General features: G+C 47.0%; 1 protein-coding gene and 2 pseudogenes across 3 annotated transcripts; all 3 read right to left on the reverse strand.

Annotated features, from left to right (window-relative positions):
- Positions 1–1990: 1990 nt before the first annotated feature.
- On the reverse strand, positions 1991–2307 carry LOC308490114 (large ribosomal subunit protein eL36-like; annotated as a pseudogene). The gene has a single exon. The product of its transcript is annotated as a large ribosomal subunit protein eL36-like (transcript).
- Positions 2308–5689: 3382 nt separating this feature from the next.
- Positions 5690–26140, reverse strand: EMC8 (ER membrane protein complex subunit 8). Its single transcript, XM_081031368.1, has 5 exons — positions 25597–26140; positions 18503–18579; positions 11852–11921; positions 11073–11167; positions 5690–10556 (listed from the first exon to the last, which is right to left on the reverse strand). The coding sequence occupies exons 1-5, from the start codon at positions 25825–25827 to the stop codon at positions 10397–10399; spliced, it is 633 nt and encodes a 210-aa protein (XP_080887494.1). The 5' UTR covers positions 25828–26140; the 3' UTR covers positions 5690–10396.
- On the reverse strand, positions 7571–8173 carry LOC308489844 (large ribosomal subunit protein eL15-like; annotated as a pseudogene). Its single transcript has one exon. The product of its transcript is annotated as a large ribosomal subunit protein eL15-like (transcript).

Consider the following 26140-nt stretch of genomic DNA (forward strand, 5'->3'; position numbering starts at 1 on the left):
AGGTGAAGGCAGGCTAAGGTAAGACCTGGGTAAGGCCGGAAAGGACCATACAACCCTCACCTCAGCCTCTTCAATCCTCAGCTGGGAGTATGAGTCCCTGTCCCAGGAGCCCTGGCCCAGCAGCTTGGGGCTAAGCACTAAGCATCATTGCAGGCCTGGCCAACCCCGGCCCAGCTTGCTAACCGGTACTTGTGTGTCCTTCCCGGGCATATTTGAAGGAAAGAGAACCCACAGTTTGGGGGTTTTGTATCCTGCCAGAGCCTGGGTTAGTAGGTGGCCAGGTCAGTCCTGTGGGGTGGGGCAGGTCCCCAGAAAAGGCCCTGTGGCCTCACCTTCTCTTCTTTAGTTGATTGGGGAGGCTTTGCCTGCCCTGAAGCAATGGAAGTTTCTGGCTAAGGAAAGCAAAATGTGCTACAAAAAAATCTTCGTGTTCCTGGCCCTGGGAGGGGTGGGGGCTGGGAGCGAGGTAGATGGCAAACCCTGTCCCTCTGAAGGGTAGGAGGCAAGCTGTGATGTGGTGGGAGCCATCTGGGTGTCAGCCTGTACCTCTCCTTCCTCGGTGACTCAGCAAACTGGAGAGTCACAGCTGAACTGCCTGGGGGTGCTGGGGAGGTCCTGCCCCAGCTGACAGCTCCCTGTGGAGCAGGGACAATCAATGATAAGATTTATTCAGCTCCAGGCTTAGCCAGTGACTCTCACTCTCCTATCCAAATCAACACAAGGACAATGGCACAGACAGTCAGGCTCTGCTAGAGGGGCTTTTCAGAGATGCGTATTTCTAGGTCCTTTCCCTGTCTCGTCTGTTTCTGGGGGCCGGGGTAGAGCTGAGGTTCTGTTTGTGACAGGTGTCCCCCAGGTGGCTCAGTAAACTGGACCTGGCAAAGGCAGTTTCACAGGAGGTACTAGGCACGGTGGGAAGTGGGTCTGGGGAGGCAGGGAGGGTATGCTCTCAACTCCCACGTATTCTCTTTTCACAGGGTGCCTCTCGGCCACTGGCACAGAGGAGCCACTTCCTTTTCCTGATTCAGTGGAATTCTTCCCTTCTTAATGGCCTCTCCTGCTACCCTGTGGAGCCTGTGTAGGCAGCACCCACACTTCCTCCATGCTGGGCCTGGGGGACTCTGCCTGGTCTGGATGTTAAGGTACATGAGACATCAGAGCTACAAATAGAAACAAGAGCAGTCAGTTGTAACTGTAGCCCCCCAGGCCCAACCCCCTAGGTCGCCAGTTCCCATACCCATGGCGAGGCTCCGTCCACCACCCAATCCTCAGTCCCACAGGGACAGAGGGAGCAGAGCTGACAGGAACTGGCCCAAGCACAGAAGCAGCAGCGGCCAGATAGGAAACACTTCAGTTGTCTCAACCTGCCTCTCCTCACCCTCCCCCTACCACCTTCCCCACCCAAACTCCTGGGGGCTGGCCACTCCCTGCCACCTGTGTCCTGGCTCTACCCATCTCCCTGACTGTTCAGATGGGAGTCCCACCTGGAAGCTCCTCTCTGCCCCGGGCTCCCACCTTCCCCAGGGAACGTCCCATGGGCATTTTCACCAGAGGGATAGCCCTCACCTAAGAACTCAAGCTCCATCCTGTCTGTGCACATGTCCTGGTATTTCAGAGCCTATCGGCCGGGCCTGTGGGTCAATCCTCTCTGTGCCTTCTACTGCCCCAAACTCAGCATCCAAAGGGCAGTCAACTGGGTTAGAGGTTGCCGAGATGAGGGTGGGGGGCAGCTTCCAGCACCCACTCCTGATCTTCCTGCAGGCCCAGAGAAGAGCGGCCTAGGTTGTGCCCACATGGGGCTTTTCTCAATGGTGGGCTGCTTGGGGAACACATGTGGGAAGGGAACCAAGGGTCCCCTTGCTGAAAATGGAACAATACTCAGCTGAATCTTAACTTCCTTTGGGTTCTGGGCTTTTCCCCATCTGTTTTTTTTTTTTTTTTTTTTTTTAAGTTTCCGAAAAGGTTTTATTACACACACAGGGGATGGGGCTCAGTCCTTCTTGGCTGCTGCCTTCCTCATGGCTGCAAGGACGTTGCTCAGCTCCTCTCTCTTCCTCTTGGCTCAGATGGGTGTCCCCACCCTTTTCTTGATGAACTTCAGGGCCCGCTTGTCTTTCGAGACCTTGAGCAGCTCCATGGCACACCGCTCATAGGGGGCTAAACTGCACACCTCTTGGATCATGTCCCGCACGAACTTGGTGTGTTTGGTGAGGTGCCCACGGCGGCAGCTGTGCCTTGGCTTGCGGACGTTCTTCGTCACCTTGTGGCCCTTGTTGAGGCCATGACCATGGGGTAGCACAGAGCCATGGCTCCTCAATGGTTGCTGCGGCTGAAGGCCTCCCCATCTGTTTTTGCTCCACTGGTCCCCAACCAAAATGCACTCCCCTCTTCTCTGTTGCCAGCCTGCCCCACTCTCCCAGGCTCAGTCCTGCCTCAGTTTCCCTCTGTCCAGATGTGAGGGCAGCCTGGCGTGTCGGCCTGCATCACTAAGCACACCACCCAAGCAGCGAGAACACCACCCCTCCCGGATAATCCCGTAATGCTCCGCTGAACAGTGCCTTCCTCCAGGGGCTCCAGCCAAGCAGGCTGCTCACAAAGGCACACCCTGGGTCTCTATGGAGTTTTGAGAACTGCCTCTTAGCCCAGAAGTAATTTGGCAGAGAGCTTACCTGACCTCAGGGTAGCCATTTACCAGCAGGATCTACAAATGGCTTTGAGCTCCTCAGAAGGCAGGCGTTGAGTAAATTCCAGGAATTATAGGTGATTAGCAGAACAATTCCACTCCGGAAGGTCTAGCTCTGAGCGCAGGGCAGGTCCAGGTGGGAAGCCAGAAGGGTAGAGGCCGCAGGCCACGTCGATAGTAGTCTTCCTTAAAATCTCTCCGAGGTGACTACCTGGATGGACCTAGGAGGTATTATGCTAAGTGAAGTAACTCAGACGGAGAAAGACAAATACCGTATGATTTCACTTATATGTGGAATCTAAAGAACAAAATAAAGGAACAAACAAAACAGACTCGTAGATACAGAGAACAAACTGATGGTTACTACCGTGTTTCCCTGAAAATAAGACCTAGCCTGATAATCAGCTCTAATGTGTCTTTTGGAGCAAAAATTAATAAAGACCCAGTATTTTATGTTATATTATATTATATATTGTATTGTATTATATTATATTGTATTAAAGACCCGGTCTTATAGTAAACTAAGACCGGGTCTTATACTAATTTTTGCTCCAAAAGACGCATTAGAGCTGATTGTCCAGTTAGGTCTTATTTTCAGGGAAACACAGTAGATGGGAAGGAGGTTGGGGAGCAGGAAGAGAAAGGTGAAGGGATTAAGAAGTACAAATTGGTAGTTACAAAAGAGTCACGGGGATGTAAAGTGAACAGTATGGGGAATATAGTCAATAATATTGTAAAAACTATGTATAGTAGTACCAGGTAGGTACCAGACTCATCGAAGGGATCACCTAATAAATTATATAAATGTCTAACCACTACACTGTACATCTGAAACTAATATAATATAATATTGAATGTCAACTATAATTAAAAAATAGTCATGGGGATATAAAGTCAACATAGGGGATATAGTCAATGATATTGTAAGAACCACGTACAGTGTCAGATGGGTAATAGATATATTGGGTTTATCACTTTGTGAGATATATAAATGTCTAATCACTATTTTTTTGTACACCTGAAACTAGTAAAAACAACAACAACAACAACAACAAAAACCAACCAAACAAAAAAATCCCTCATAGGGAAACGTCCTAAGTAGGCTGGGAGAAACCCACAGCTGAGATCCTCAAGCTGAGAATTGTTACTCCCTATTTGCCTGTATAGGCCAGATATTAAAGCTGAGTCTCAAGAATACCCTAGAATACCCTACCCCAGTACTGAAGGAGCGATGGAGGCTGCTCTCTCTCTCTCTCTCTCTCTCTCTCTCTCTCTCTCTCTGTCTCTCTCTCATTTTTTTATTGGGGAACATTGAGGAACAGTTTTTCCAGGACCTATCAGCTCCAAGTCAAGTCACTGTTTTTTTCAATCTACTTGTGGAGTGCGCAGCTCACTGGCTCATGTGGGAATTGAATGGGTGACCTGGGTATTATGAGCACTCTGCTCTAACCCCGTGCAACCGGCTACCCTGCTGCTATTTCTTTGGGTGCATTCTGACACTGACTCAGTGTCAGACACTGTCCAGAACATTTGGATTGTATACATGTATCGCAGAGGACTCTGCTTCTTGACATTTTTTTCCCATTAAAAAAAGGACTCTCATGTTTTCAAGTTGCTTCTCCTTGATGACAGTGGTTGAGCACATTTTCATATGCTTATTGGCCATTTGGGTGTCTTCTTTTGGGAAGTGCCTGATCAACTGAGTTGTCTCTTTTTTTAATTGATCTGTGATTTTTCATATATTTGGATAGAATTCTTTTGTTGGGTAATTGTATTCTAAACATCTTTTTTCTTTCTGTGACTTCCTTTTTCACTGTCCTGTATTGTTTAATGAACAAAAAGCTTGTGATTGTAATGTAGTACAATTTATCATTTCTTGATGTATCCTGCTCAAAAATCTTGGCCAAGCCCAAGGTCATGAATATACAGAGGGTGCCAAAAAGATGTATACACATTTTAAGAAAGGAAAACTGTATTAAAATTGTAACACACAATATACACCGATAAGAAAAGATGAACACAAGTCACGTTTGACTTCTGCAATAACAAGAGGTGCTCAAAGTGGTTCCCATCAGCGTCCAGACACTTCTGATTATAGCGAACTACTGCTTGAGCAACGCTGACCAAAGTGTTCACCTGTATACATTTTTTTGGCAACCCCAGTATTCTCCTGTTATTTTCTGGAAGCCATATCATTTTATTCTTCATATTTAGGCCAATAATCCATAAGGTACCACTAACACACCACCAAAATGTCTAAAATTAGACTGGTAACACAAAGTGTTGGATGACGATTTGGAGAAACTGGAGCTCTCACACTCTGTGGGTAGGATGTCCAACTGGCTGAACTGGAAATACATCCTAAAATGTTTAACGTATACCCCCGACAGGTTCACTTTTACACATAATCCTAAAAGAACTCTGTACACATGTGCACGAAAGGGCAACTGCAGCAATATTGGGATCAGTCCTGCCAGCCAAGCACGAGTCAGGAGGCTTTGGCTAGAAATAAATGGCAGAGATTCATTCAAGGGTCCTAGGGTTTACACACCGGAAACACAAGTAGGCAATCCCTAGTGTTCTGAAGAAAAACTGGGCGTTCTTAAGAGTAAATAGTACCTTCTTAAGAGTAATCAGTCTGGCATTCTTAGTTTCTGCATTGGTCCGAGATGGTGGTCCTCTAGATGACCGGTGGTCTGGATATGTGACCATTCTGTCCTAAGTCCCTCAGGGGGTAATCAGAGGGTTATCTATAGGGTATATATACTGATATCTATAGCTATCTGTCTCCAGGCGTAACTGGAGAGTTCAAAAGTTAAATTCCCAGGCTGGTTAAAGCAAGATTTGACCATTTCTTTAAGCCCCAGCCTACTTGATTTTAGTAATTTAGCATCTTGACTGTGGTGATTCCACTTTATTTCTTCCCTCTTTCCTCAACATCACAGGGTGGTTGGGAAGACAATGTAAATGGAAGCATTAAAGAGATGTTAGCTGCTGTTATTTTTTGAGAACGAATGTTTTTATTCACTCATTCAATAGACGTTTACAGAATGTTTACTGTGAATAAGCACTTCGTTTCTTCTTAGGTAAGGACTACTTCTAGATGGTCCTTCACCTGGGGGGGGGGGTGAGTCTGGCCAATAAATAGTATGTTCTAGAATTGTTAAAACATTAGCAGTGAAGAACTTTTTTCGTAGTAGCCCTACCACATTCCACTAGCCCACATGACGTTGCTGCAAGTAGGGGTTACCACCCTCCTTTTTCAATCAAGACAAGAGAAGTAACTCACCCATGGCCACAGATCTAGAAAGTGGCAAAGCTGGGATTCACACTTGGCACTCTCACTAAACGCTACCTCACCCCCCAGTCCCATTAGCTGACAGCAGACATGGCTTCAGCATGTAGAGTTACCAAGGAAGAACAAGGCACTGCTGGGAGCAAGAATTCTCCGTTTTTAGAACATCCAATGCTGAGGAATGACCAACTCTTCTTTAGTAATGAGTTAAACGTGGCCAGAGAAGGGGACCGAGAGGGCACTAAACCCCGCCCACCTTAGGCTTCACTTACTCCTCAGTGCCTGAGGGGCACCCAGGGCCTTCAGTGACCTGGGTGGGTGTCCTGGCCTTGGGGCCGATCCCCCAACTACTGTGGACTGTACGAGGGCAGGGATCTTGCCCACACAACTTCAGGAGTATTCCAAAATGCAATTATTTACAGATTTATCGATGGTATCCGGGATGGGTTGCAGACAGCACTAAATATAGAAGGCTATTCTGCTTTACAAGGGAACACAAGTTCAAGCCAAAGGTTTCCTCCAATCAAATTCCAGGGAATGCTTTGCTGCCACTTGTCACATTACTCGGAAAGCAAAAGACCAGGAGAACACAATGCTTGGCAGTTCTAAAGCTGGACTAGATCTCAAATTCTGAAGAAAAATCTTCAGATCACTGCAAAAAAAAAAAGTGTCCCCCGCCAAGAAGTTAATCCTTAAGGAAGAAAAGGCTCCTTAGAAGAACGGCCATTCATTTCTAAGAAATGGCAAACTTAATCAGATTTTGTATCCCATTCAAGAATATCTTAAGCATTTTCAGGAGTAACTGTCAACAGTAAGAGGATCAACGTATTTAAGTTATCCCTGCATTCTGGGTATATGGAAATTAAGTCAGATTAATACACCACCTACCTAAGACTTAGCAGGGGAGGCAGAAACTAACATTTATGCCAGGCTTTCTACTGAATTGGAGAAAAAAATCCAAAGCTTAAGAGACACTGAGTTGATGGAAAGCCTTAAGAAATGTCAATTAGTAAGCGGAAGTCTATTTTTAAATTCCGCTCTCATCACTATAATTGCTAAAAAAGTCCACTGGGCATGGAGATTAATGCCCATGGCTATTTTCCACTTACCATTATGTCATAAAGTAGCTACTGTGTTAAGACAGATAGAACATCAAAAACAGGGCAGTTTTAGAAGCAAATATTTTTCTTTTGAAGGCAAAACAAAAAAGGTGAGAATTACTATGTGCAGGAATAGATTTTCCAAGTACATCAATCAGAAAAATAAGCTGTTAAATCAAAGCTAATTATACAGGAACTTTTTTCACTGATGAGGTTTAAAAATACCAGATCTCTGGGAAATTAATTTGAAAATTTAAATCACTGAAGACTTCTAAGTTGCTTTCTATTCTATACCTAATTTCATTAGAACTAGCAAAATCAATTAGTCCTTAGTGAGCACATTGCCTTTTGTTATTTACGAAGTTATTGCCTACTTTTCCATGTTTAGTACCGTTTTTAAATGCAACCATTAAAAAAAAATGCAACCATTAGAAACGGAAAATGACATTTTTATATAAGTAACTGATTTGTCTTATTCACCTTTTTTTGTTATCAGGTAAGAATTTGACAAACAATACTTTCATTAGTGGTAACGGTATGGTGAGTATTGCGTCTTCTCCAAGCTGCACGATGAGAACCACCAGTAGTATGGTGAACGTGTGGCCCTTTCCAAGGCCATGGCTCTTGCGGCCTGCAGATGTCAGCCCTTCCATCTCGCTGTGCGTGTGGACTGGTCTGGTGATCCAATGGGTGTCAGGATTCCGACCCATCGCGTTATGGAATGGATCAACGAGGACAACCTCAAAGAATTTGTATGAGGAAACTTCACCAACCCAGTAATTCGGGACTCTCAGAGCCCCACCGTGGCGTCCAGCTCGCTCCTTGGCAAGACTAAAGGCTTTGAGTAAACTTTAGCTGGTTAACACCATGGACAGTCTTGTCATATGTTGCACCTTTAGGAACTGGGCGTATGTGGCTACCACAGTGCATGGGAATCCAATTTATGACATAGCCTTGACTGGCCTCGTTTCCCAGCCTGGGCCGTTATCAAGTTGGGTGAAGCGGGGCTCTGTACCGCCAGCAGCACACCTAGAAGCGCATTGCGTCGGACTGCGTCTTCCTTCAGAGCTCCTGTTTGTACTTGTAAGCACTCATCTTGGCTTAGCTGATGGCTGCGGCCTGACCTGTCCTATTCACCTCTTAATGGATGGACGTTAAGCAAGAAATAAAAATGTTCACCAGCATGATTGTAAGCACATGGATGACTCTAAGGGGATCTCTCCACACACACATACCCTCTCCCTCCCTCCAAGCCCTTCAGATTTTTAGAGTATCTTGATAGACTTTTTCAGTATACAAATACACTTGGTGTTGCTCCTTGAATTCTTTTCTATAAAAAGGCAGAGTATGAATACATTTCAAGTGGCTATTTGACAGGCTCACTAATTTTATCCTGGGTGGGGAAAAGCAAGTCTGTTCTTAGGGCCAAGGAGGCTGGAGGCCTAGAGGCCACTTGGAGAGGTAAGAGAGAGCGAGCCCAGCACAGGGGCTGATGCTCAGGAGAGGCTTTTGCTATTTTTATAAGGATGTAGAAGCAGATATCTGCATCTTGGAAATACTCCCCCCCCACAAATACATTCTTTCTTTCAAATATTTAATATGCTTTCTTCTGCCATATTTAATATGCTTTCTTTCTTTCTGTCCAGCCATAGAAAGGGATCCAGGTTCTAGACTGAAATCCAAACTGGAGGATGGCACACAATCCTGGGAAGCTGGTGGGAAAATCCAGTGCAAGAATTCCACAAAGAGGCGAAAATGAGGGCAAACAACTATGGAAGTTTTAAGACCATCTTTAAAACGTCTCCAAAACTAGCCTTAGCCCCACTGATTCCAAGTAGCTCTGTCCTAGAACTAGAGGTAGCACACGGTCCTTTGCATCCCAGGAAAAGACAGCCTTTTCTGTGATAAATGCTGGAGGAGATTCTGCTCCCTTTTTGAAGCAAACAAAAACCCGTTTGGACAAGGCTGCCCATGCACTCCATTTGTGATGGTCCTGGCTTCTCAGGGGAGGACAGTGAGAAAGATAAAGGACACCGATCTACAACCCCTTCCATTGTGTTCCCCACATGAAATAATGTTGGCTTCAAAAGTTAAGGGTCAGAGGCATTTAAAGAAAAGGGGAAGAGAGAATTTGGTGGATCAAATAAAGCACATCTATTGTAAGCAACGTCTGAAAAATGTTTTTCTATTTGTCAAAATAATGAATGCTGTGTCACAAACCCTTTCAACAGATCACGCTGACTGTTAAATTTCCTTCATGTATGTAGTGAAAGAAAAAGACTGCAGAAAAGATACAATTCTCCGAACTCTGCACAAAATAATTCATATGAAAAAGAAAAAATGTAATAGTACCATCACATTTCTCCATCGACTTCCCATGACTTGGTTAAAAAGCTTGACCGTAGTTAAGTTCTATGTATAAACGTGCTCTGTAAATCTTAGGGAGTCTAAGTTTTGTTTTGCTCCTGTTGCTTCAAACACAAAAGAAATAATGATTTTGAAGACATAAAATTACAATTATTTGGATAACCATACAAATTAGAGTTAGGGCTGATTTTTTTGCCTTTTACAAATAATCTGCGCACTGGTCCGCTTTTCCTGTTTTGATTCTGCAGGTTACAAGCTTTCTGGCCGACCATGAAGCATTACACTGCACTCCCATTACCAATGATGTTTGTTTTTACTCTTAATGATGAAGGTTTCTCAGGCAACACTGGCACGACTCCCACTGCTGAGCGCGGTGGCAGCTACGTGAACCTGACACCACGTGGGGCAGTACTGTTCATAGCTGTAGCCTCCCGACGGCTGAACACAGAGACACAGGTTCTCATGCCCCGCTGGGCACCAGCATGCCGCACGCCGGCCCAATCCCGGAACTAGAGGACATTAACTCGAGAGGACCAAGACTCATACTCTCCTTTGGGTATAAGATATGGGTTTTTGTTTTTGTTTTTTTTATGAAAAAAAAAAAAGATAATTCATAAGCCTTAAAAAGTATCCTCTCCAGATTATAAAAGGTTAATTAAAATTGTTTAATAGGAACAATCTTGGACAAGCAGAAATAGCTTTGATTGGATTATGGCAACATACAACTGGGAAGGACTCCACAGGGAGGGTCAGATTAGACTGTCCGTACGGCTTCTAGAGACTTTGCATTAAAAAGACGACGGGACATTCTGCCCTCTTTCAAGGCACATGCCACTTCTGAAAACTGTCAGCCTTCCACATAGGCTATGAGATATTTTATTTACATTTAAAAATAGCTTTTCTTCTTCAGTGTAGTGGAAATGCCCAGAGATCAGTCACTGAAATCCCTCCTTAACACAGGTGCAGAACAGCTTTATTGATCTCTGGATTTGTCCAGTCATTCCGAATGTCATCCAGGTGGTTATCGAAATCCACGAGCGTTTCATAGGATCGGCTGTCCAGGAGTGATGCTGAGATCCTCTGGGCCTCGGGCCAGTCTTCACAGTAATCACTACAAGGAGAAACAGGAGAAATCAACTTCTTCATGAAAGAAGGTGGCTTTTCAATAGCGTAAACAGAAAACCAGCCACACACACAATGGTATAAAGGAAGATAATAATGAGTGCTAGCAACATGTACATTTCAAACACATAAAGATGTACATAATCAATACAAAACATGGTTAGGAAATGAAAGAGACACCCTCCAAATGAAATGCTGAAAAAGCTGGAGGCAAATGACTGGCGTTTTCTGAGTGATTGCAAATAAACCAAACCAAATGCTCGGAAAGAGCGTCTGGCTTAAGAAGTGTGCCCTGGGGTTGGGGTGGGAAGACCCTGGAGTAACACTAAGGTTTTCGCTAGTGCTCGGAAGCCCTATTGGCCTTAGTCCCCCAGGGGCCGAGGAACACATGTGATTTCTGTGTGAGGGTTGTACAGTCTTCTGAAAACACGCTAATTGAGAAACACAGGAGGTTGGGATCAGCTTTCCCATGGGAGCTGGGGGGGTCTGAGAACACGGCACTCACTAGTGTGGGTCTCTGCACCGCCACTTGTTTTCGTGGTGTTCGTACACATGGATCGTGGGTACCACGCAGTCCATCGTAAACTTCGTGTTGTCTACCTGTGCACAAGACAAAGGACACACTGGTGAACAGAGCTCACAAAAAGCCGACAGCCAGTACCTTTCTGCAAGTTCTTAGGCACCTCCTCGAGGCCCAGGCAGAAACCCCGCCTTGTAGCGTGCAGGCACTGCAAATGGGACGTGCGGAATCGCACCCGTGAGCCTAACATACAGTATGTGTTACGCAGGATAAATACTAAGTATTTCATTGTTTTTTCACAAAAGTGGAGCTTCCAAACATTACTTCTTCCATCCCTTCTGAATTCTGTCGGAAGTAAGATTGTTTAACAAGGTTCTTGTGTCAGCTACCTAACTACCTGACTTTTTCCTTCTTTCCGAACAGGCTGTGCCGTCTACTCTTATTCAACGGTTCTTATACTTAGTGTGTCAGAATCATCTGAAAGTTTATAAAAATACAGACTGCTGGGCTCTGAGAGTCCGCATTTCTAGTAAGTTACTGGTTGGTGCTGATGTTGCTGGCATGGGACCCCACTGACAACCACTAAACTTGAATGACTCCCCGCTTTTGGAGATCTGCATCCTGTGACTACCAAAGGTGGCAATGGTCTGTGAACTAGGTGCAGGAAGGAAGCCTGCTATAGAGCAAAGCTCCATGTTAGCAAGAGAACGCTCAGTAGCCACCCTGTAAATAGAAAACACAACAGGCAATCAAGAGTGACTTACCATGATGAGAGCGGTATCGCTGAAGCCCTCGGCAATTCTGGAGGCCACCTTTTCTGCAACCTGGTTTGGACTGCAGAAAAAGAACCAGCAAGTTTATCACCACGTTCTAGTTAATGCCACTCGACATTGTCTACCGACCGCGCAGTTCATGAGCACTGATAAAAAGACGGACAGCAGCCCAGCTGCAATGTCTTGTGCAGAGGACAGGGAATGCTGTAAGCGCAACGGGGAGCACAGTACACAGAGATCCTGTCTCATTCCAGCGGAAAGCTCTTGCGGAGGGGATCCTGGGAAGGCATCGTCTAAATAAAAAGGCTCCCTGGAACCCAGCGGACAGCACCAGCCAAGGCACTTACATGACCTGCTGCTGCCTTTTCCATCTGCAAACTCCCAGATGGAAGTGACTCCATCCAACTCTTAGCTGCTGGCAACTGAATTGCTTGCTTTTACGTTAAAAAAAAAAAAATTTCTGGGCCAGCCCGGTAGCTCAGGCACTTAGAGCTCCATGCTCCTAACTCTGAAGGCTGCCGGTTCGATTCCCACATGGGCCAGTGGGCTCTCAACCACAAGGTTGCCAGTTCAACTCCTCGACTCCCACAAGGGATGGTGGGCAGCGCCCCCTGCAACTAAGATTGAACACGGCACCTTGAGCTGAGCTGCCGCTGAGCTCCCAGATGGCTCAGTTAGTTGGAGCGCGTCCTCTCAACCACAAGGTTGCTGGTTTGACTCCTGCACAAGGGATGGTGGGCTGAGCCCCCTGCAACTAGGAACGGCAAGTGGACCTAGAGCTGAGCTGCGCCCTCAACTAAGACTGAAAGGACAACAACTTGACTTGGAAAAAAGCCCTGGAAGTACACACTGTTCCCCAATAAAGTCCTGTTCCCCTTCCCCAATAAAATCTTAAAAAAAAAAGAAAATTTCTAAAATCCCTAAGCCATTCCAAATCTCCTCTGCTCATCAGCCTTCAATCATTGGCTCTGCCCCACCCCAACCTTGATAAATGACAACTTTCAACCTTAAGTCAATGAAACGAATTATCGAGTGGCTCCCACATTATCCCTGGTCATCCCTCCAAACACAAAGTTATTCTTCTATCCTATTTCAGGAAGAGGCCTCCTCCCACCTGTAGGCCCATCCAGTCTGACCTTCTCTTAGAGCCTTATTTACATTCTCTCTTCCCCCAGTGGCCTCAGCTCTGCTGTCAAATCTGAAAAAGCCTTCTCCCTTCTAAGGGGAAAAAAAAGTATTCAACTGGTTCCCTCTAGCTACTGTCTAACCTCTCTCCTCCCTTCCAACCACATTTCTTCAGCTTATTAAGAAGCCTAATGAAGTTGACGATCTTGTCCCTCTTGATCCATTTTCTCATACAACTAACTGCAATCTGGCTTCCACCCCGTCAGCTCTGTGGACCAGAACCCTCGAAGCCTACCATCTACCTGCCAACCTTCCAAGGCCTTCCAGCTGGAATTCACGGCATCCCGGAAGGCTGGCTTATTTCTAGTTTCTCTGAATGAGGTTACCTTTGCCACTTTTCTTCATTCACTCACCAGGCACTGTAGATTCTTTCCTTGTCTCTGCCTCCTTTATTCTCCCTGTCATCCATTTTGTTCAGGCCACGGGTTTCTAAAATTGTTTCCTAACTGGTCTTAATTTCCAGGCTTCTCTTATCTAATATATCCTGAAAACCCTCTCTAGATCGCTTTTCCTAAAATGAAACTCCATCACGCTCCCCTACTGTTCACTGCTGCTTGGAAGATAAAAGCCCACTGTTCTCAGCCTGGCAAGTCCCGGCCTTTCTCCCCGTGGACCGAGCTACTATTCCCACCCATAGGGACAAAGCTGTGTGTCTTTAATTTCAGTAAATTATTTACTTATTCAGTAAAACTGTCTATGTAGCACCTCCCTCACTCATTGTTCCCTATTTGGAAAGCCCTTCCATGCCAATCTCTGCTTGCTGAATTCCTTCCCGTCTTTAATGCCCAGAAAATGCTACCCTCTGGGAGGTCTTGCCCAGCTGCCCCAGATGAGGTCCATTTGTCCCTAAACTCTGAGTGTTTACGTCTAAAAGGCTTTGACACGTAACCCTTGGCATGCAGTTGTTTTTTTGTGCATCTTATTTTCCCTGCAAATTAAGAGTCTCAGCTTTCTGAAGCAAGGACTGAGCTATATATTTTAATTGCCATAAAAAATGGATTAGTTTGAGTTTATTTAAAGAAACACACTATACAATTACAACCCTTTCTTTGTGATTGAGACTGAAAAAAGCAGATTAATAATGCTTTATAAAAATAAATTTTATCTAATTCTATTTTCACTTTCAAAATTAAAAATTTACAGTGACATGATGATTATAAGTCTGCAGTATTATGTGAAGAAAAATTCAACAACAACAACAACAACAACAAAATAGTTTAAAAGAGAAAGGGCCCCAGGGATTCTTGTCCCTCAGATCAGCACGGAAAGCTCTCAAAATGAAGGCAGTGCTTCACTGTATTTACCGGAAGTCGACAAATGCCAAGTTCCCACAGCTCAGGTGGGAAACGGTGAGGAGCAGGAATAGGGCTGCCGACTCACCCACCAAGCGTGGAAAAGACACACCCTGACTGCTCTGCCTCGTTCCAGTCCTGACTCACCTACACCTCAGGTGCAAAGGGAGAAGAAGTTGGCATGTGCTAAGTACGTGATCTTCTCGGGACATGTGCCTCGTAAGCATGTGCCATGAAGAAACTTACCAACCTGTTACCCTAACATTTATGAATACTATGGTTATCACAGTAGTTGGTGACTTTTATTGGGAAGAGGGTCAAGAAACATTCATTAAGGGTGGCTGGATAGCTCAGTTGGTTAGAGCGCGAGCTCTTAACAACAAGGTTGTTGGTTCAATTCCCACATGGGATGGTGGGCTGTGCCCCCTGCAACTAAAGACTGAAAACGGCAACTACATTTGGAGCTGAGCTGCGCCCTCTACAACTAGACTGGAGGACAATGACTTAGAGCTGATGGGCCCTGGAGAAACACACTGTCCCCCAATATTCCCCAATAAAATTAAAAAAAAAAAGAAAAAAAAGTGTATTAAAAAAATAAGAACTACCATTTCAGATGCCCAACTACTCAAATTTAAAATTGATTCTTTTGAAAGAATGTAAAAAAAAAGCAGTTAATGAATTGCTAAAGTATCTGAAAGAACTGCCAATTTTGTTTACTTTTTTTGTTACGCATTTAGTCTCAAATACTGACCTACGTCATTCCTAATGCAAGACTGTCACATTATGATATTAAAGTCAGTACTTTTTTCCTACCAGGCTGTATCACCTCGAGTCAGCTGCCAAATAAACCTGCAGGCACCCTGGAGACAGAGACCACTTTGCTAACGCCCTTCCCAACCAACACAAATAAAACGATGTAATAACCTCAAGTTTACGAAATGAGTAAAATAGTTACAAACACCTTACATTTCTTTCTATAACATTAAAACACTGAATGATCTTTTTTTGAAAAAAGTAATCACAGGACTAGTGATAGTACCAGCCTCTACTTTGAAATAAGCACAAAGCTAAACATGTTGCATGTTGCTTCACTCTATCCTCACGACCACCCACTGAGGTATGAACTCTTAGCTCCATTTTACAGATAGGATCACTGAGGCCCAAGTCACCTACGATTTGAATCCAAGTCTACCTGGCTCCAAAACTTCGGCTGTTAAGCCGATATTTCTAAAAGAAGAGAGCATTTTTAGAGCTAGGTCTGGCAAAGGAAGAAGGGAAGATTTTCCAGGTAGAGGCAAATAGCATTGAAGGAGGAAACTGGCACGACCCTAGCTCCTGAGCTTCCAAGCCGTGTGGCCTTTGTGCAGGGACCGTCTCTGGCTGGAATTTCTTCACTTGAGCATCATCCTTGTGAGGATTAGATAGGACGAAGGCAGGAAAGCCTCAGGTCAGGCACAGTGTAAGGGACTCCAGCTTTACTCCTAACACAGCACCAGCACATGGGAGGGGTAGATGAAATCCTGAGTACAGCAGACTCGTCAGAAGGAACTAAAGAGTTACTGGGCACACTACCCCCCAAACCCCCTAATGTTTAATCCTCTCTATGGATCTGACAAATGGCTGGTTAGTAGGTATTTAACATCAACAGAGGAATCAATGGAGGAATGCAAAACCTCCTAAGCACAGAGCAGGTGAAGGAACTGGGAAATTCTAGAAGGCATGATAGCATGAAAATGGTGTCTGAGTGAGCTAGTTCCAGGCTGGGCTGGAATGAGGTCCAAATAGAGGCAGGAAGATGGAGGCCATGAGCCAAGTGAGGCATGTGGACGAGAGAACCTGTGCAGGTGTACGCTGCGCTGGTCATGTAAATAAGGCATGGATTTGGGGGTGGGGTAGGGGATAAAGGGAAACATCTACACTCACTTGACAAGCCAGCCCTTACCTCTTGGCTACTCTCTTCTCCTTTCTTTAAACCATGGGAAAGGACTGTTCAGTTCAGGAACCCCCCCCACCCCCCAAGGACGGCTCTCCACTGCTTACAAAATGAAGCTCAAAACACCTTAGGCTTGCCCTACCTTTCCAGCCTCACTTCCTAGCATTTCCTCTGCCCCTGCCCACTTCCACCTGGTGTCTCTATCATGGTGTCCTCTCTAGGAAGGCTCCTCCTACTCTCTACATCTGCACTTGCCAGGACCCTGCCCACTCTCGAGTACCCAATTCCAATGACAGCCCTCTCTGAGGGCTTCTCCGGCCATATTACTGGAAGCAACTCCTCCCTGCTCCTGCTTTCACAGCCCTCTACAACACCACCCTCACAGCACCCGGGCCTGTCTTAGTCCCGTGTTGGCAACAGCTTTACGATTCAACCCAGCAACCTGCAGGAAAGGGCCAAGAGTCTTTAGCCTTGCCCAGCACAGAGCGTGGCTGCCCAGGGCAGGCATTCTGTGCCCAGTCAGTCAAAGACCAAGCCGGACACAGGCCCCATGAATAGGCTTGAGACCGGAGCTGGGAATGCAGACAGTGAGTCATCAATACCTGGGGGGTCTCGGGTGGAATGAAATGGAGCGGAGGTCCTAGAAGGGGTGAGGTTAGTAAGAGAAGCACCCGAGGCGGAGAAACGGGTGGTGCTCCTGGGCTCTGAGAAACAATAGTCACAGAGGTAGTGGGAGAAGCTGAAGAGCCGGGGCTCAGCGAGCGCCTACGTAGTGCCATCCCGCAGAGGCTTCCACAGGAATCATTTTGAGCCCAGCATTTCGCTTGTTACCCCGCCTCCCTTCAAGCCCTGACTGGACCCGGTTCTCCAAGGGTGAGAGCGTTTTGGTTCCTAAAGTGCATCTGTGCCTCATCGGTGACAGCAATACTCGGTCACCAGTTTATTGTGTTATTTACAAAAATGCTACTGAGTCCAACCTGTCGCCTACGCCGGGCCAGTGGATGGAACTCCAGGAGGAGCTTAAGCCCGGGGCCCTTCACTGCACCTGCTAACTGCTGGGACCCGAGTCAGTCAGCTCTGACGACGTGAGGAAAGCATGTCAACACGTCCCGCCAGATACCGGACAGGCCACTTTCCATTGCCCGGCTCCTGGCGGGAGGAATCAGAGGGAGGTCAGGGAACTGACCACCCTGGGCCTCTCCTTGTAAGGTCACAGCAGGCTGGCTGCTGGCCGTGTTCCTCAACCAAAGAGGAGGAATTCTTCTTTCTTAAAAACACATTTGTTTCTATTCCTGTTGACATACAATATCAGATTAGATTTAGGTGTATCGCATAGTGGTTAGACATGTATCTCACTGACCGAGTCATCCCCGACTAGTCCAGGACCCACCTGACCCCAGGCGTAGTTAGTACAATATCATTCACTACATTCTCTATGCTGTACTTTACACCCCCGTGACCATTTATAAGTGGCAATTTGTGTACCTTAATCCCTTCTTCCTGAGGCAGACTTCTTTACTCAACCCTTTCCTCCCGTCCCGTGAGGCCCAGAGATGGGACCGGCTTTTGTCACCAGCTTTGGGTCCCGGCACTACTCTCTCGTGAGTTCTCTTCCATATGGCCCACACCTTTGGAAACAACCTGCTTATTAAACCTGCCTCAAATTATCCTAACTTCCACGTGTCATCTGTCTTTCAGTTGGGACGGAGACCGAGGCGGAAATAAGGCCGAGTTCTCCGCTTTGCTCATTAGTGAGAAAGGAACCAGGAGCCAATATGAAGGAAGCAGCGGACACCCCATTTTTATCCTAGTATCAGAGTGCCAAACCTAAAAGTTGTTTTATTTAGGCCCAAAGAGAGCAGTGCTTTGTCCTAACGCTCTGCCCCACGTTATTCCTACTTGGGCAATGGGAAACAAGGCAGAGCGGAGTGGGGACAGAAATTGGAGGCCCATGACTGTTGCTTTCATTGTACGAATTCCCTTCAAGCAAAATAAAGAAGAGACAAAACAGAATCTCAAAGTTAATATAAATGTTTACACTTTCTGTTGTTGGGAATTAGCCACACCACAGGTCCTTGCAAATACTATAAACAAGTATAGAGGGTGGGGAGGGGTTTTGTTCTCACGGATTTTGTATCTTGAGCCGACAGATGGTCAGAAAGCACATCAGAAATCGTCTGTCTGCCACATGATCATTCTTTCAGACCACAGAGGGTTTCTGCACGGACGTACCTGGCATCCTTTACTCGTTCGTTAGCTTGATAATAACCGGCAATCACATAGCTATTATCTTTGCACCATGAATCAATCTGAAAGAGGAACAAAAATTGGGAAAAAAAGATGAATGATTTCCCCTGAAATATCAAGTCTAAATAAACACAGTAGACCTTCCCCGCCCCAAAGGCTGGGATAAGACACCATATAAACCCGTATCTTTCTCCCCAGAAAAAAGGCTACAAGAATGAAATGAGTGTTCACAGGAAAAAGGTCACACCAACTTGCTTTCCATGGTCCAAGGGAAGCCAGAGAAAGCACAGGAGAAGCCCAGGCCCCTCTCTCTCACTGAGGTGGGGCATATCCCAGATCTGAGGGCCCTGCAATGGCCGGGAGGGGTGGGACTGGACACGAGGACGGACTTCCTCGCCCAGTCCCTGCAGAAGGCCCGTCTTGACACCTATTAAACAGGTGCAGTGCCGTGGAGAGGTGGGGAGGGGAAACCATCTTTACCCACCTTCTCTTACAACATAGAGAACCGAGACATTTTGGGGCTTGAGAAATCCTTCAGATCACTTAAATCAATCCTTCACAGATAAGCAAACTAAAACTCAAGAGTATCTAAGTTTGCACAGCCAGGTAGCAGAGCCCAATTGGGAATCTAAGTATCTTTCGAAATCAAGTCTTTTTGTACTGTATTTCAGTATTCCTAGCAACAGACCCTGAAAAACTCTTCAGACTGGGATGTGGGGTAAACAGGCAAGGCACACAGATGGGCAGACAGAGGAGGGGCTGGACATGCACATGTATGTACACACGTGCCGGAAGGCGAGCGCGTGCACACACACACTCACTTCCCTGTGGCATGATTTTAAATACGAGATTGGTGGCCGACTTTGAAAGATTTTTTGTACATTTTATAATGCCACTCTTTTCTCATCAGATTTAGCTTCCTGCAGGTCTAATGCCATTATTAAAAACAACAAATGTCATCCGAACTGTTTTGTCATAATGGAATTTTAATAATACACCACAACAAATTCTATTCTGAGTCTGCAAAAGAGGAAAAAATTGATCCTTGTGTTTTTTTTTTTTTTTACAGTAAATTAACTGGTTAAAAGTGATTTTATCTCTCTCTCTCTCTCTCTCTCTCTCCCTCGTTTTAAAACAGTCCTCTTGCTCTTTTTCTTGAATTCCGGTTTGGACCTCAGACAGTCTCCTTTATGACTAAAAGCAGACATTACAAGACGGTTACAGTCCAAGGTTCCCTGGCTCACATGAGGATTAGAATAATAATTCTGGCCTCCTAAGAGCTCACGAATTACCATATTGGGTCAAAACCAAGGCTCATTGAACCAATTAGATGTTTTGGTCATCCACCCAAAAGATTAGGGCTATGTCTCCAAAATATTTATAATGGCTCTTTCACTGTAACTTTGCTGTAAATGACTCCAAAATTACTTGTATTTTGTTTTTATCACCTCTTAAAGGGATGGATTCTAGAAACTTCCTATTGCTGCCTACAGCAGCAATTTCTTTCATTTTTTTCTAAACTTATTTCTATGTAGCACCAAAGGGCATAGCATAGCTTTAAAATGCGGCATTTGGCCCCATTCCTCGAACTCACTAGAATGCCCTCCAGTTTAGTGCAGCTCTCCCAGCCTTCGTTTCTCATCAAAGACCCACCTGTGGAATGTGTCCTCACTCAAGGTGACCTTCATTTCTGCCCACTTTGGCGTCCCTCTCCCTGCTCTTTGGGGTAGGTTGTCATATCCCGAGTCATAACTAGAGATGTGTCCCAAGTTTGGCTACTGTCTTAGCGTCCTATAGCCTCTGTAACAAGTTATACAAACTCAGCAGCTTAATACAACACCGATTACCTTAGAGGTCAGAAGTCTACACTGGGTCAGCAGGGCTGATTGCTTCTGGAGCTCGAGGGGAGACATGGTCCTTGCCTTTTCCAGCATCTAGGGGTCACCCACATTCCTTAGCTAGTGGCTACATCACTGACTTCTCTGCTTCTGTCAGCACATCTTTGACTCTGAGTAAACTGCTTCTCTCTGATAAGAACCCTTACACTGGATCCATCAGATAATCCAGGATAATCTCCCCATCTCAAAACCCTTAACTTAATCTCCTCTGCCAAATCCTTTTCGCCATGTAAGGTACCATATTCATAGGTTCCAGGGATTAGGACGTGGACATTTCGGGGGGGCTAGTTTTTGGCTGATCAGAGGTATGTTTAATATAAGGATAAGATTACTTGCTACTGGCAATGTGCTGACCACCTCCAGCAGCAGTTTTTAGTGAGCAGTCTAAACTGCTCCTAGATTTGTTTCCTAGGCTGAAGGCAAGGGTGCAGGATTCCTCAGCAAACACACTGCACACCGCGACTTGACACTACCTGAGAGGGGCAAATTCCTATAGGAAAAACTTCAAGGGCCTAACCAAATTCCAGCAGAAAAATAATGCCATGACCTTGAAATTCTAGAACTCCCTGAAAAGGCTACCCTAAAAGTGAACCAGGCCACAAAAGCTCTGGCTCAGTTTTAGAAACTTTTGAATGACTCAAACGAGAATACCCGCGTTAACTGTATGTGTGGCTACCTGTGACGGGCAGCTGTCCAGACACAGACACAACTGGCCTCCAGCTGAGGAATGGAGAACTGACAAAGGCCTCCCCACCAGTCATCAGAGCCCTTGGAGGAAGGTAAACGAGTTTGAATAAGAGGGGAAGAGTTTTCGTTGATAGTCTTAAAAATGGGAAGGGGTGTTATTGGGTGAAAGTGCCTTGGTGTGGAGTAAAGTTCAGGGTGTGGAAGGAGATGAGCGGTGTGGTAGGTTCAATGGTAGGTTGCTCAGTAAAGGCAACTGGCTCCCTCCCCAGGTGGGGGGGGGGAAGAGGGGCAGGCCAGGCAAAAGAACGAAGAAGCTGTTTGACCTCTGTTCTCAGTGAATCCATTTCCGCCTTCCTTGCCTTGCTGCTATGATTCCCTATTGCTGTCATGCACCCTCCGAACAATCAAAATGAAAATCCAAGTTCAGATAACACCCTGAATGAAACCTGATGTCAACTCAGTAAAACTGACTCTCAACACAGGGTCCAACTTCTCCATTTATTCATGCAGTTTCTTTGACTTTTCAGAGAGAAAGGACTTTTACCTTAGCATAAGCCCACATCCTCTGCTCAATGCAGTTTTTGGCTCATTCCACTCCAGTCACCAGAACCACTAAAGGCCTTGGCTTTAACCCATTCATTCCCAATTCGACTCAGCACAAAGGAAGTAGCTTCTCTCAGCAAACTTGCTAACATTTGCCTGTGTGAGGCACCTTACAATTTTCAAAGCACTATCACCCACCTTACGGGGACTATACAACAGCCATAAAGGAAGCAAGGCAGGGAGCTGGTGACAGCCACTCTGAGGAGGGCTTGCCACTTACAACTTGAGGTTGTCTGCGAGCTTCCCTGTCTGTAGTAAGCAGCAGGCCTTGGAGGTTAAAAGTAGAGGAGTTGTTAGTCTCAGTTGAGAAGAAAAGCTCTTTCTCAAGTGGGATGCTGACTTTTTTATGGAACAGAGAGTAGCTGGATCTATGAAAGAAGAGCTCTGGAGGTAAATGGATGGGGACAGAGGGAAAAGTCAGGGGGAAGAATTGAAAGGAAGACCCAGAGCAGCCACCTCCCTCTCCCACGCTAGCACGGGAATGTTCTGGAGATAAAAGAGAGGAAGAAGGGAGGAGGGCGCTTAGGAAAGGGCCAGAGGACAGCAGCCCATGCAAATGAGCACAGAGGAGGCCCCATGGAGGCAGCATAAAGAATTCTGGACCAAAATCATGGTGATTAGGCCAACTGGCAAATAAGAAAGTCATCTGAGCAGCATGTAGTCGAAAACTGCTCCACAGTGCTAGGAAATCAAAGAGAGGTGGAAGGACACGCAGGGCTTAGGGAAACAGCAGGTTTATGCTAATTTTCCTACTAACATTTTATGGGTTTTTGCTATTAGAAATAATTCCGTCACTACCTACGTCAAAGGGTTATAAGGATAAATAAGATAACAGGCATCAGTACTTAAAAAAAATAAAGAGCACCCAGATTCAAGGATTTTTTTTAAATGGAAAATTATAATGAAAAGCCTTTCAAAGGAATCTGATGTTGCCCTTTGATGGGCTGCATATCAAGTCAGCCTTTCCCACTTATCAAATATAATCACAGTATGAAAACTCCCTAAATAGAAAAAAGCCACGAGAATAAGGCCTTCTCTATACAGTTGCATGAATTTGGATGCTATATTAAAATTACATCTTCCATAGCTGATACCTGATCAACTATGTCTCCATGCACTGAGATTTCTTTCATTGCCTTCAGGTTATAAAGTTGCTAAGTCAAAAGCTGAATGATATAAACTTAAATACCTTTATTGTAACACACAACGTTTTTGGATGAAACTCAAATTGCAAATTTTCCTTTATAACTTTCCCTTAAAAGTTATTTAACTTGTACTCGATTGGCGTCTTTTTCATACTTGTCAAACACTGAGACTATGATTCAAAAGTTTTGGTCAATGTAAGAAAAGCCAACATAAACCACCACGGCTTGGCAAGGCAAGCACTTCGGCTATTTGTTTTTACTACTGAAAATAAGTTATTGCAGAAAGGACTTAATTTCACTGGATGGGAGTCTCAAACAACAAAGGGTAAGTTTGGACAAGTGCTGAAGTTGAGAAACTGAAGTGCAGAGTGTAACGACCCAGGGGGAGCAAGCTCAGAACAGGGCCTTAAGCAGTGCCCTTTCCCTCTTAACAAGCTGGTAGCAATGGGCCCCACTTAAGAGTCAAGGTCCCCTGTGGGCAACTTCCCTCCCCAAGTAAGTGGTTTGGGAAACAGACTTGCTCCCTGGGGGAAAATTCATGTAAAGGTGACTCAAAGGCAGTTGTTTATAGTCAGTATATTTGATTCTCTCAAGTATTGCACTCATATTTGGTAATAGGAACATAACTCTTTCAACTCTGGAAAGATTACTTAAGAATGAGAAGAATTAATAATATTTTGACAATTTCAAGTGCAGTTCAAGTTTGTTTTTCTGAGGCTTTTAGGTATTTCTGATAGGATTTTATATGGATTAAAGCAACAGTCCTTTTCCTCCTACTCCTCTGGCTACTCAGTTACCCTGTGACTCCTCTTCTAGCCACCCCCTAAAAGCTACAGCTCCTCACGCGTCTGTCCATGGCTTTCTCCTCCTTCCACACACTGTCCTGGCCAATCTAACCTGCTCTCACGGCTTTAAAAGTCACCGCGAAGCTACTGGTTGCTTATCCATGTCCATCCATCTTCTGAGCTCCAGACACATGTTCAACTTTGACTTCTAGGTATCTTCCTTTTCCCTCAGTGAAAGGCAGCACTGTCTTCCCGATGCATAAGTCAGAAATTGAGGTGTCGACGTTGCTCCCCTTTCCCTATGTCCACGTACCATTCGTCACTGAGTCCTGTCGATTCTTCCCCCTGACTCTCTAATCTGTATCCCTCTCTGCATTTGCACTGCACTCAGCTTAGGCCGCCTCTCTGCCTTTAGTCTCCTATGCAACTCCCGTCACCAACATCCTGCTTGCTGCAAGCCGGACCCGTCACTACAAGACCCAAGTCTGTTCGTGTAACTCTCCTCCAGTGGCGTCCCTCTGTCCTCAAGACGGTGCCCACACTCCTCTGTGTGACCTGCGAGGTCTTCCACATTGAAATCTATCCACTGCTCCCCTCCCCCCGTTTTCTCCTGGTTTTGCACATGCTGGTCTCTCTGCCTTGACTATTCTCTCCCCACCCCTGGGTCACTACGGCTGGCTGACTGGGCCACCACGTGCACGTCCCTTTCTCTGGGCAGCCTGGGCAGTTGGGGAAGCTAACTGTGCAATCCTGGCTTAGCTGGCTTTTCTCTCGGACCCCTCACCACTTTGTGCTGCACCTCACATTCGGTACCCATTCTTCGGCACTGTATCTGTCTGCTTCGCGCAAGTTGCACTGCTCCGCGGGTGCCGTGTTGGAGCCGCAGCCATGGCCCTCCCCCATCACCCGCAGGTCACTATTGGGGATAGATAATCCTGCCTTCACGCTACTGGTAAAACGTTTCCTGCAAGTGAATACACAACACACATCCAGTTAGCCGGCAATTCCCCTGGTAACAGAATAATTGAGATGGTTGCAAAGACTTGCATTACAGCAGAAGCATGCACGCCCGGGATAGCTGGGTACGCACAGCACATTTCTTCAGGAGCTGACACGGTTGCTTTTACGTATAAACATCATCCACTTCTTCTCTACCTCCTGCCTCGAGGCCTTATGGAGAGATTCACACAGTGACAGTTTCGCAGGCACTCACAAATGTCCCCAGGAACCCTGGCGCAGGGCCACTTGCCCAAAGGTACTTCCTACCGCCTAAGAACTGACGTGGCTGTCGTCACCAGGTGAATTGTGAAATGGATTCATTTTACTCGGGGGGGGGGGGGGGGGAGGTACAGCGACAGGATTTCCGCCTACACCTCACACTTCACCACTTTTTGCACGAACTAACAAATGGTTTTAGGACCGGCGTTCACACTTAAATGAAAGCGAAACCGGGCCGCAGCCCGGGCACCGCGGCGAGTTGATTTGTCCCCGCGGTTCGCACAGCGCCCTGGCACTGACAGGCGGTCTCCCCCGTCCCCTGAGCACCGCGCCTCGGACACTGCCGCCGAGACCCGAGTCACCAGGCCACACGCACGCGTGTTCCGGCGCCTGTCCCCCCGGGGCTTCGGGAGCGCAGCCACGACCAGCGCACCCATCTCAGCGGGGCGCACAGAAGACACGGACGGCGGCCCGGCTTTTCCACGGCAGGCTGTCCGCTTTTAAAACCACGGGAGCCTCCTCGACAGGTCACGCGCGGGGGCGAACGCTCCTGGCCCCGGGCTGCCCCCGCACCACGGCAGCAGCGCCTGTGCCGCCGGCGCCGCCGCCCCACACGTGTCCCCGCTCCGGGATCCCGGGCCCCGACACCCGCGTCACAGGAGGACCCGGCTCCGCGAAGCTGCGCGGGCGCCGCGCGCGGCCTCTCGGCCCCAACGCACAAACGTGGCGGGCGCCGCGCTTACCAGGGTGAGGGCCACCTCCAGCATGGGCGCGAGCGCCAGGGTGCCGTGGAACAGGGGGATACAGTCCACGAAGAGCGTGTGGTGGGCGCCCGGGCCGCCCAGCGGCAGGTGCTCCTTGCGGGGCTTCTGCTTCTCGGCCACCAGCAGCCCGTTCACGGCGCAGTGCGGGTACTTGGCGCCGTGCAGCACCATTTTGCAGTAGGCCTGGGTGGTCAGCTTCACTCCGGGCATGCTGAGCCCGGGGGCAACCCCGGACGCCCCGGGGGCCGGCGGAGGCCTGGAGCCGCTGCCGAGCCCCGCGGCGCTTCAGCGGAGAAGCGGGACGCGGCTGGCGGAGGCCCCCACAGGCTCAGGCCGGCTGCGGGCTGCGACCCGCGGCTCGGGATGCGGGAAGCCGACGCGCCGGCCGCACACTCCGCTCGCGCTTCTCGCCCGGCGCCGCCGGAAAGCAGCGCGGCCCGGCGTTTTACGACGTTCGCGGCACTGCCGTCCTTCCGCTCCGGTGACCTCCGGCGCGGCCCGGCGCAGGGCGGAGTCCTCCTCG

Source organism: Rhinolophus hipposideros, assembly GCF_964194185.1.
Source record: "Rhinolophus hipposideros genome assembly, chromosome: 21".
Classification (NCBI taxonomy): Eukaryota; Metazoa; Chordata; class Mammalia; order Chiroptera; family Rhinolophidae; genus Rhinolophus; species Rhinolophus hipposideros.

Excerpts from the sequence above, each read along its gene's own strand:
- EMC8 (XM_081031368.1), bottom strand. The coding sequence starts at position 25,827 with ATGCCCGGAGTGAAGCTGACCACCCAGGCCTACTGCAAAATGGTGCTG. Across the intron at positions 18,580-25,596 it reads TGGAGGTGGCCCTCACCCTG|ATTGATTCATGGTGCAAAGA; the intron begins GTAAGCGCGGCG and ends TTCCTCTTTCAG. Across the intron at positions 11,922-18,502 it reads GAACGAGTAAAGGATGCCAG|TCCAAACCAGGTTGCAGAAA; the intron begins GTACGTCCGTGC and ends CTTTTTCTGCAG.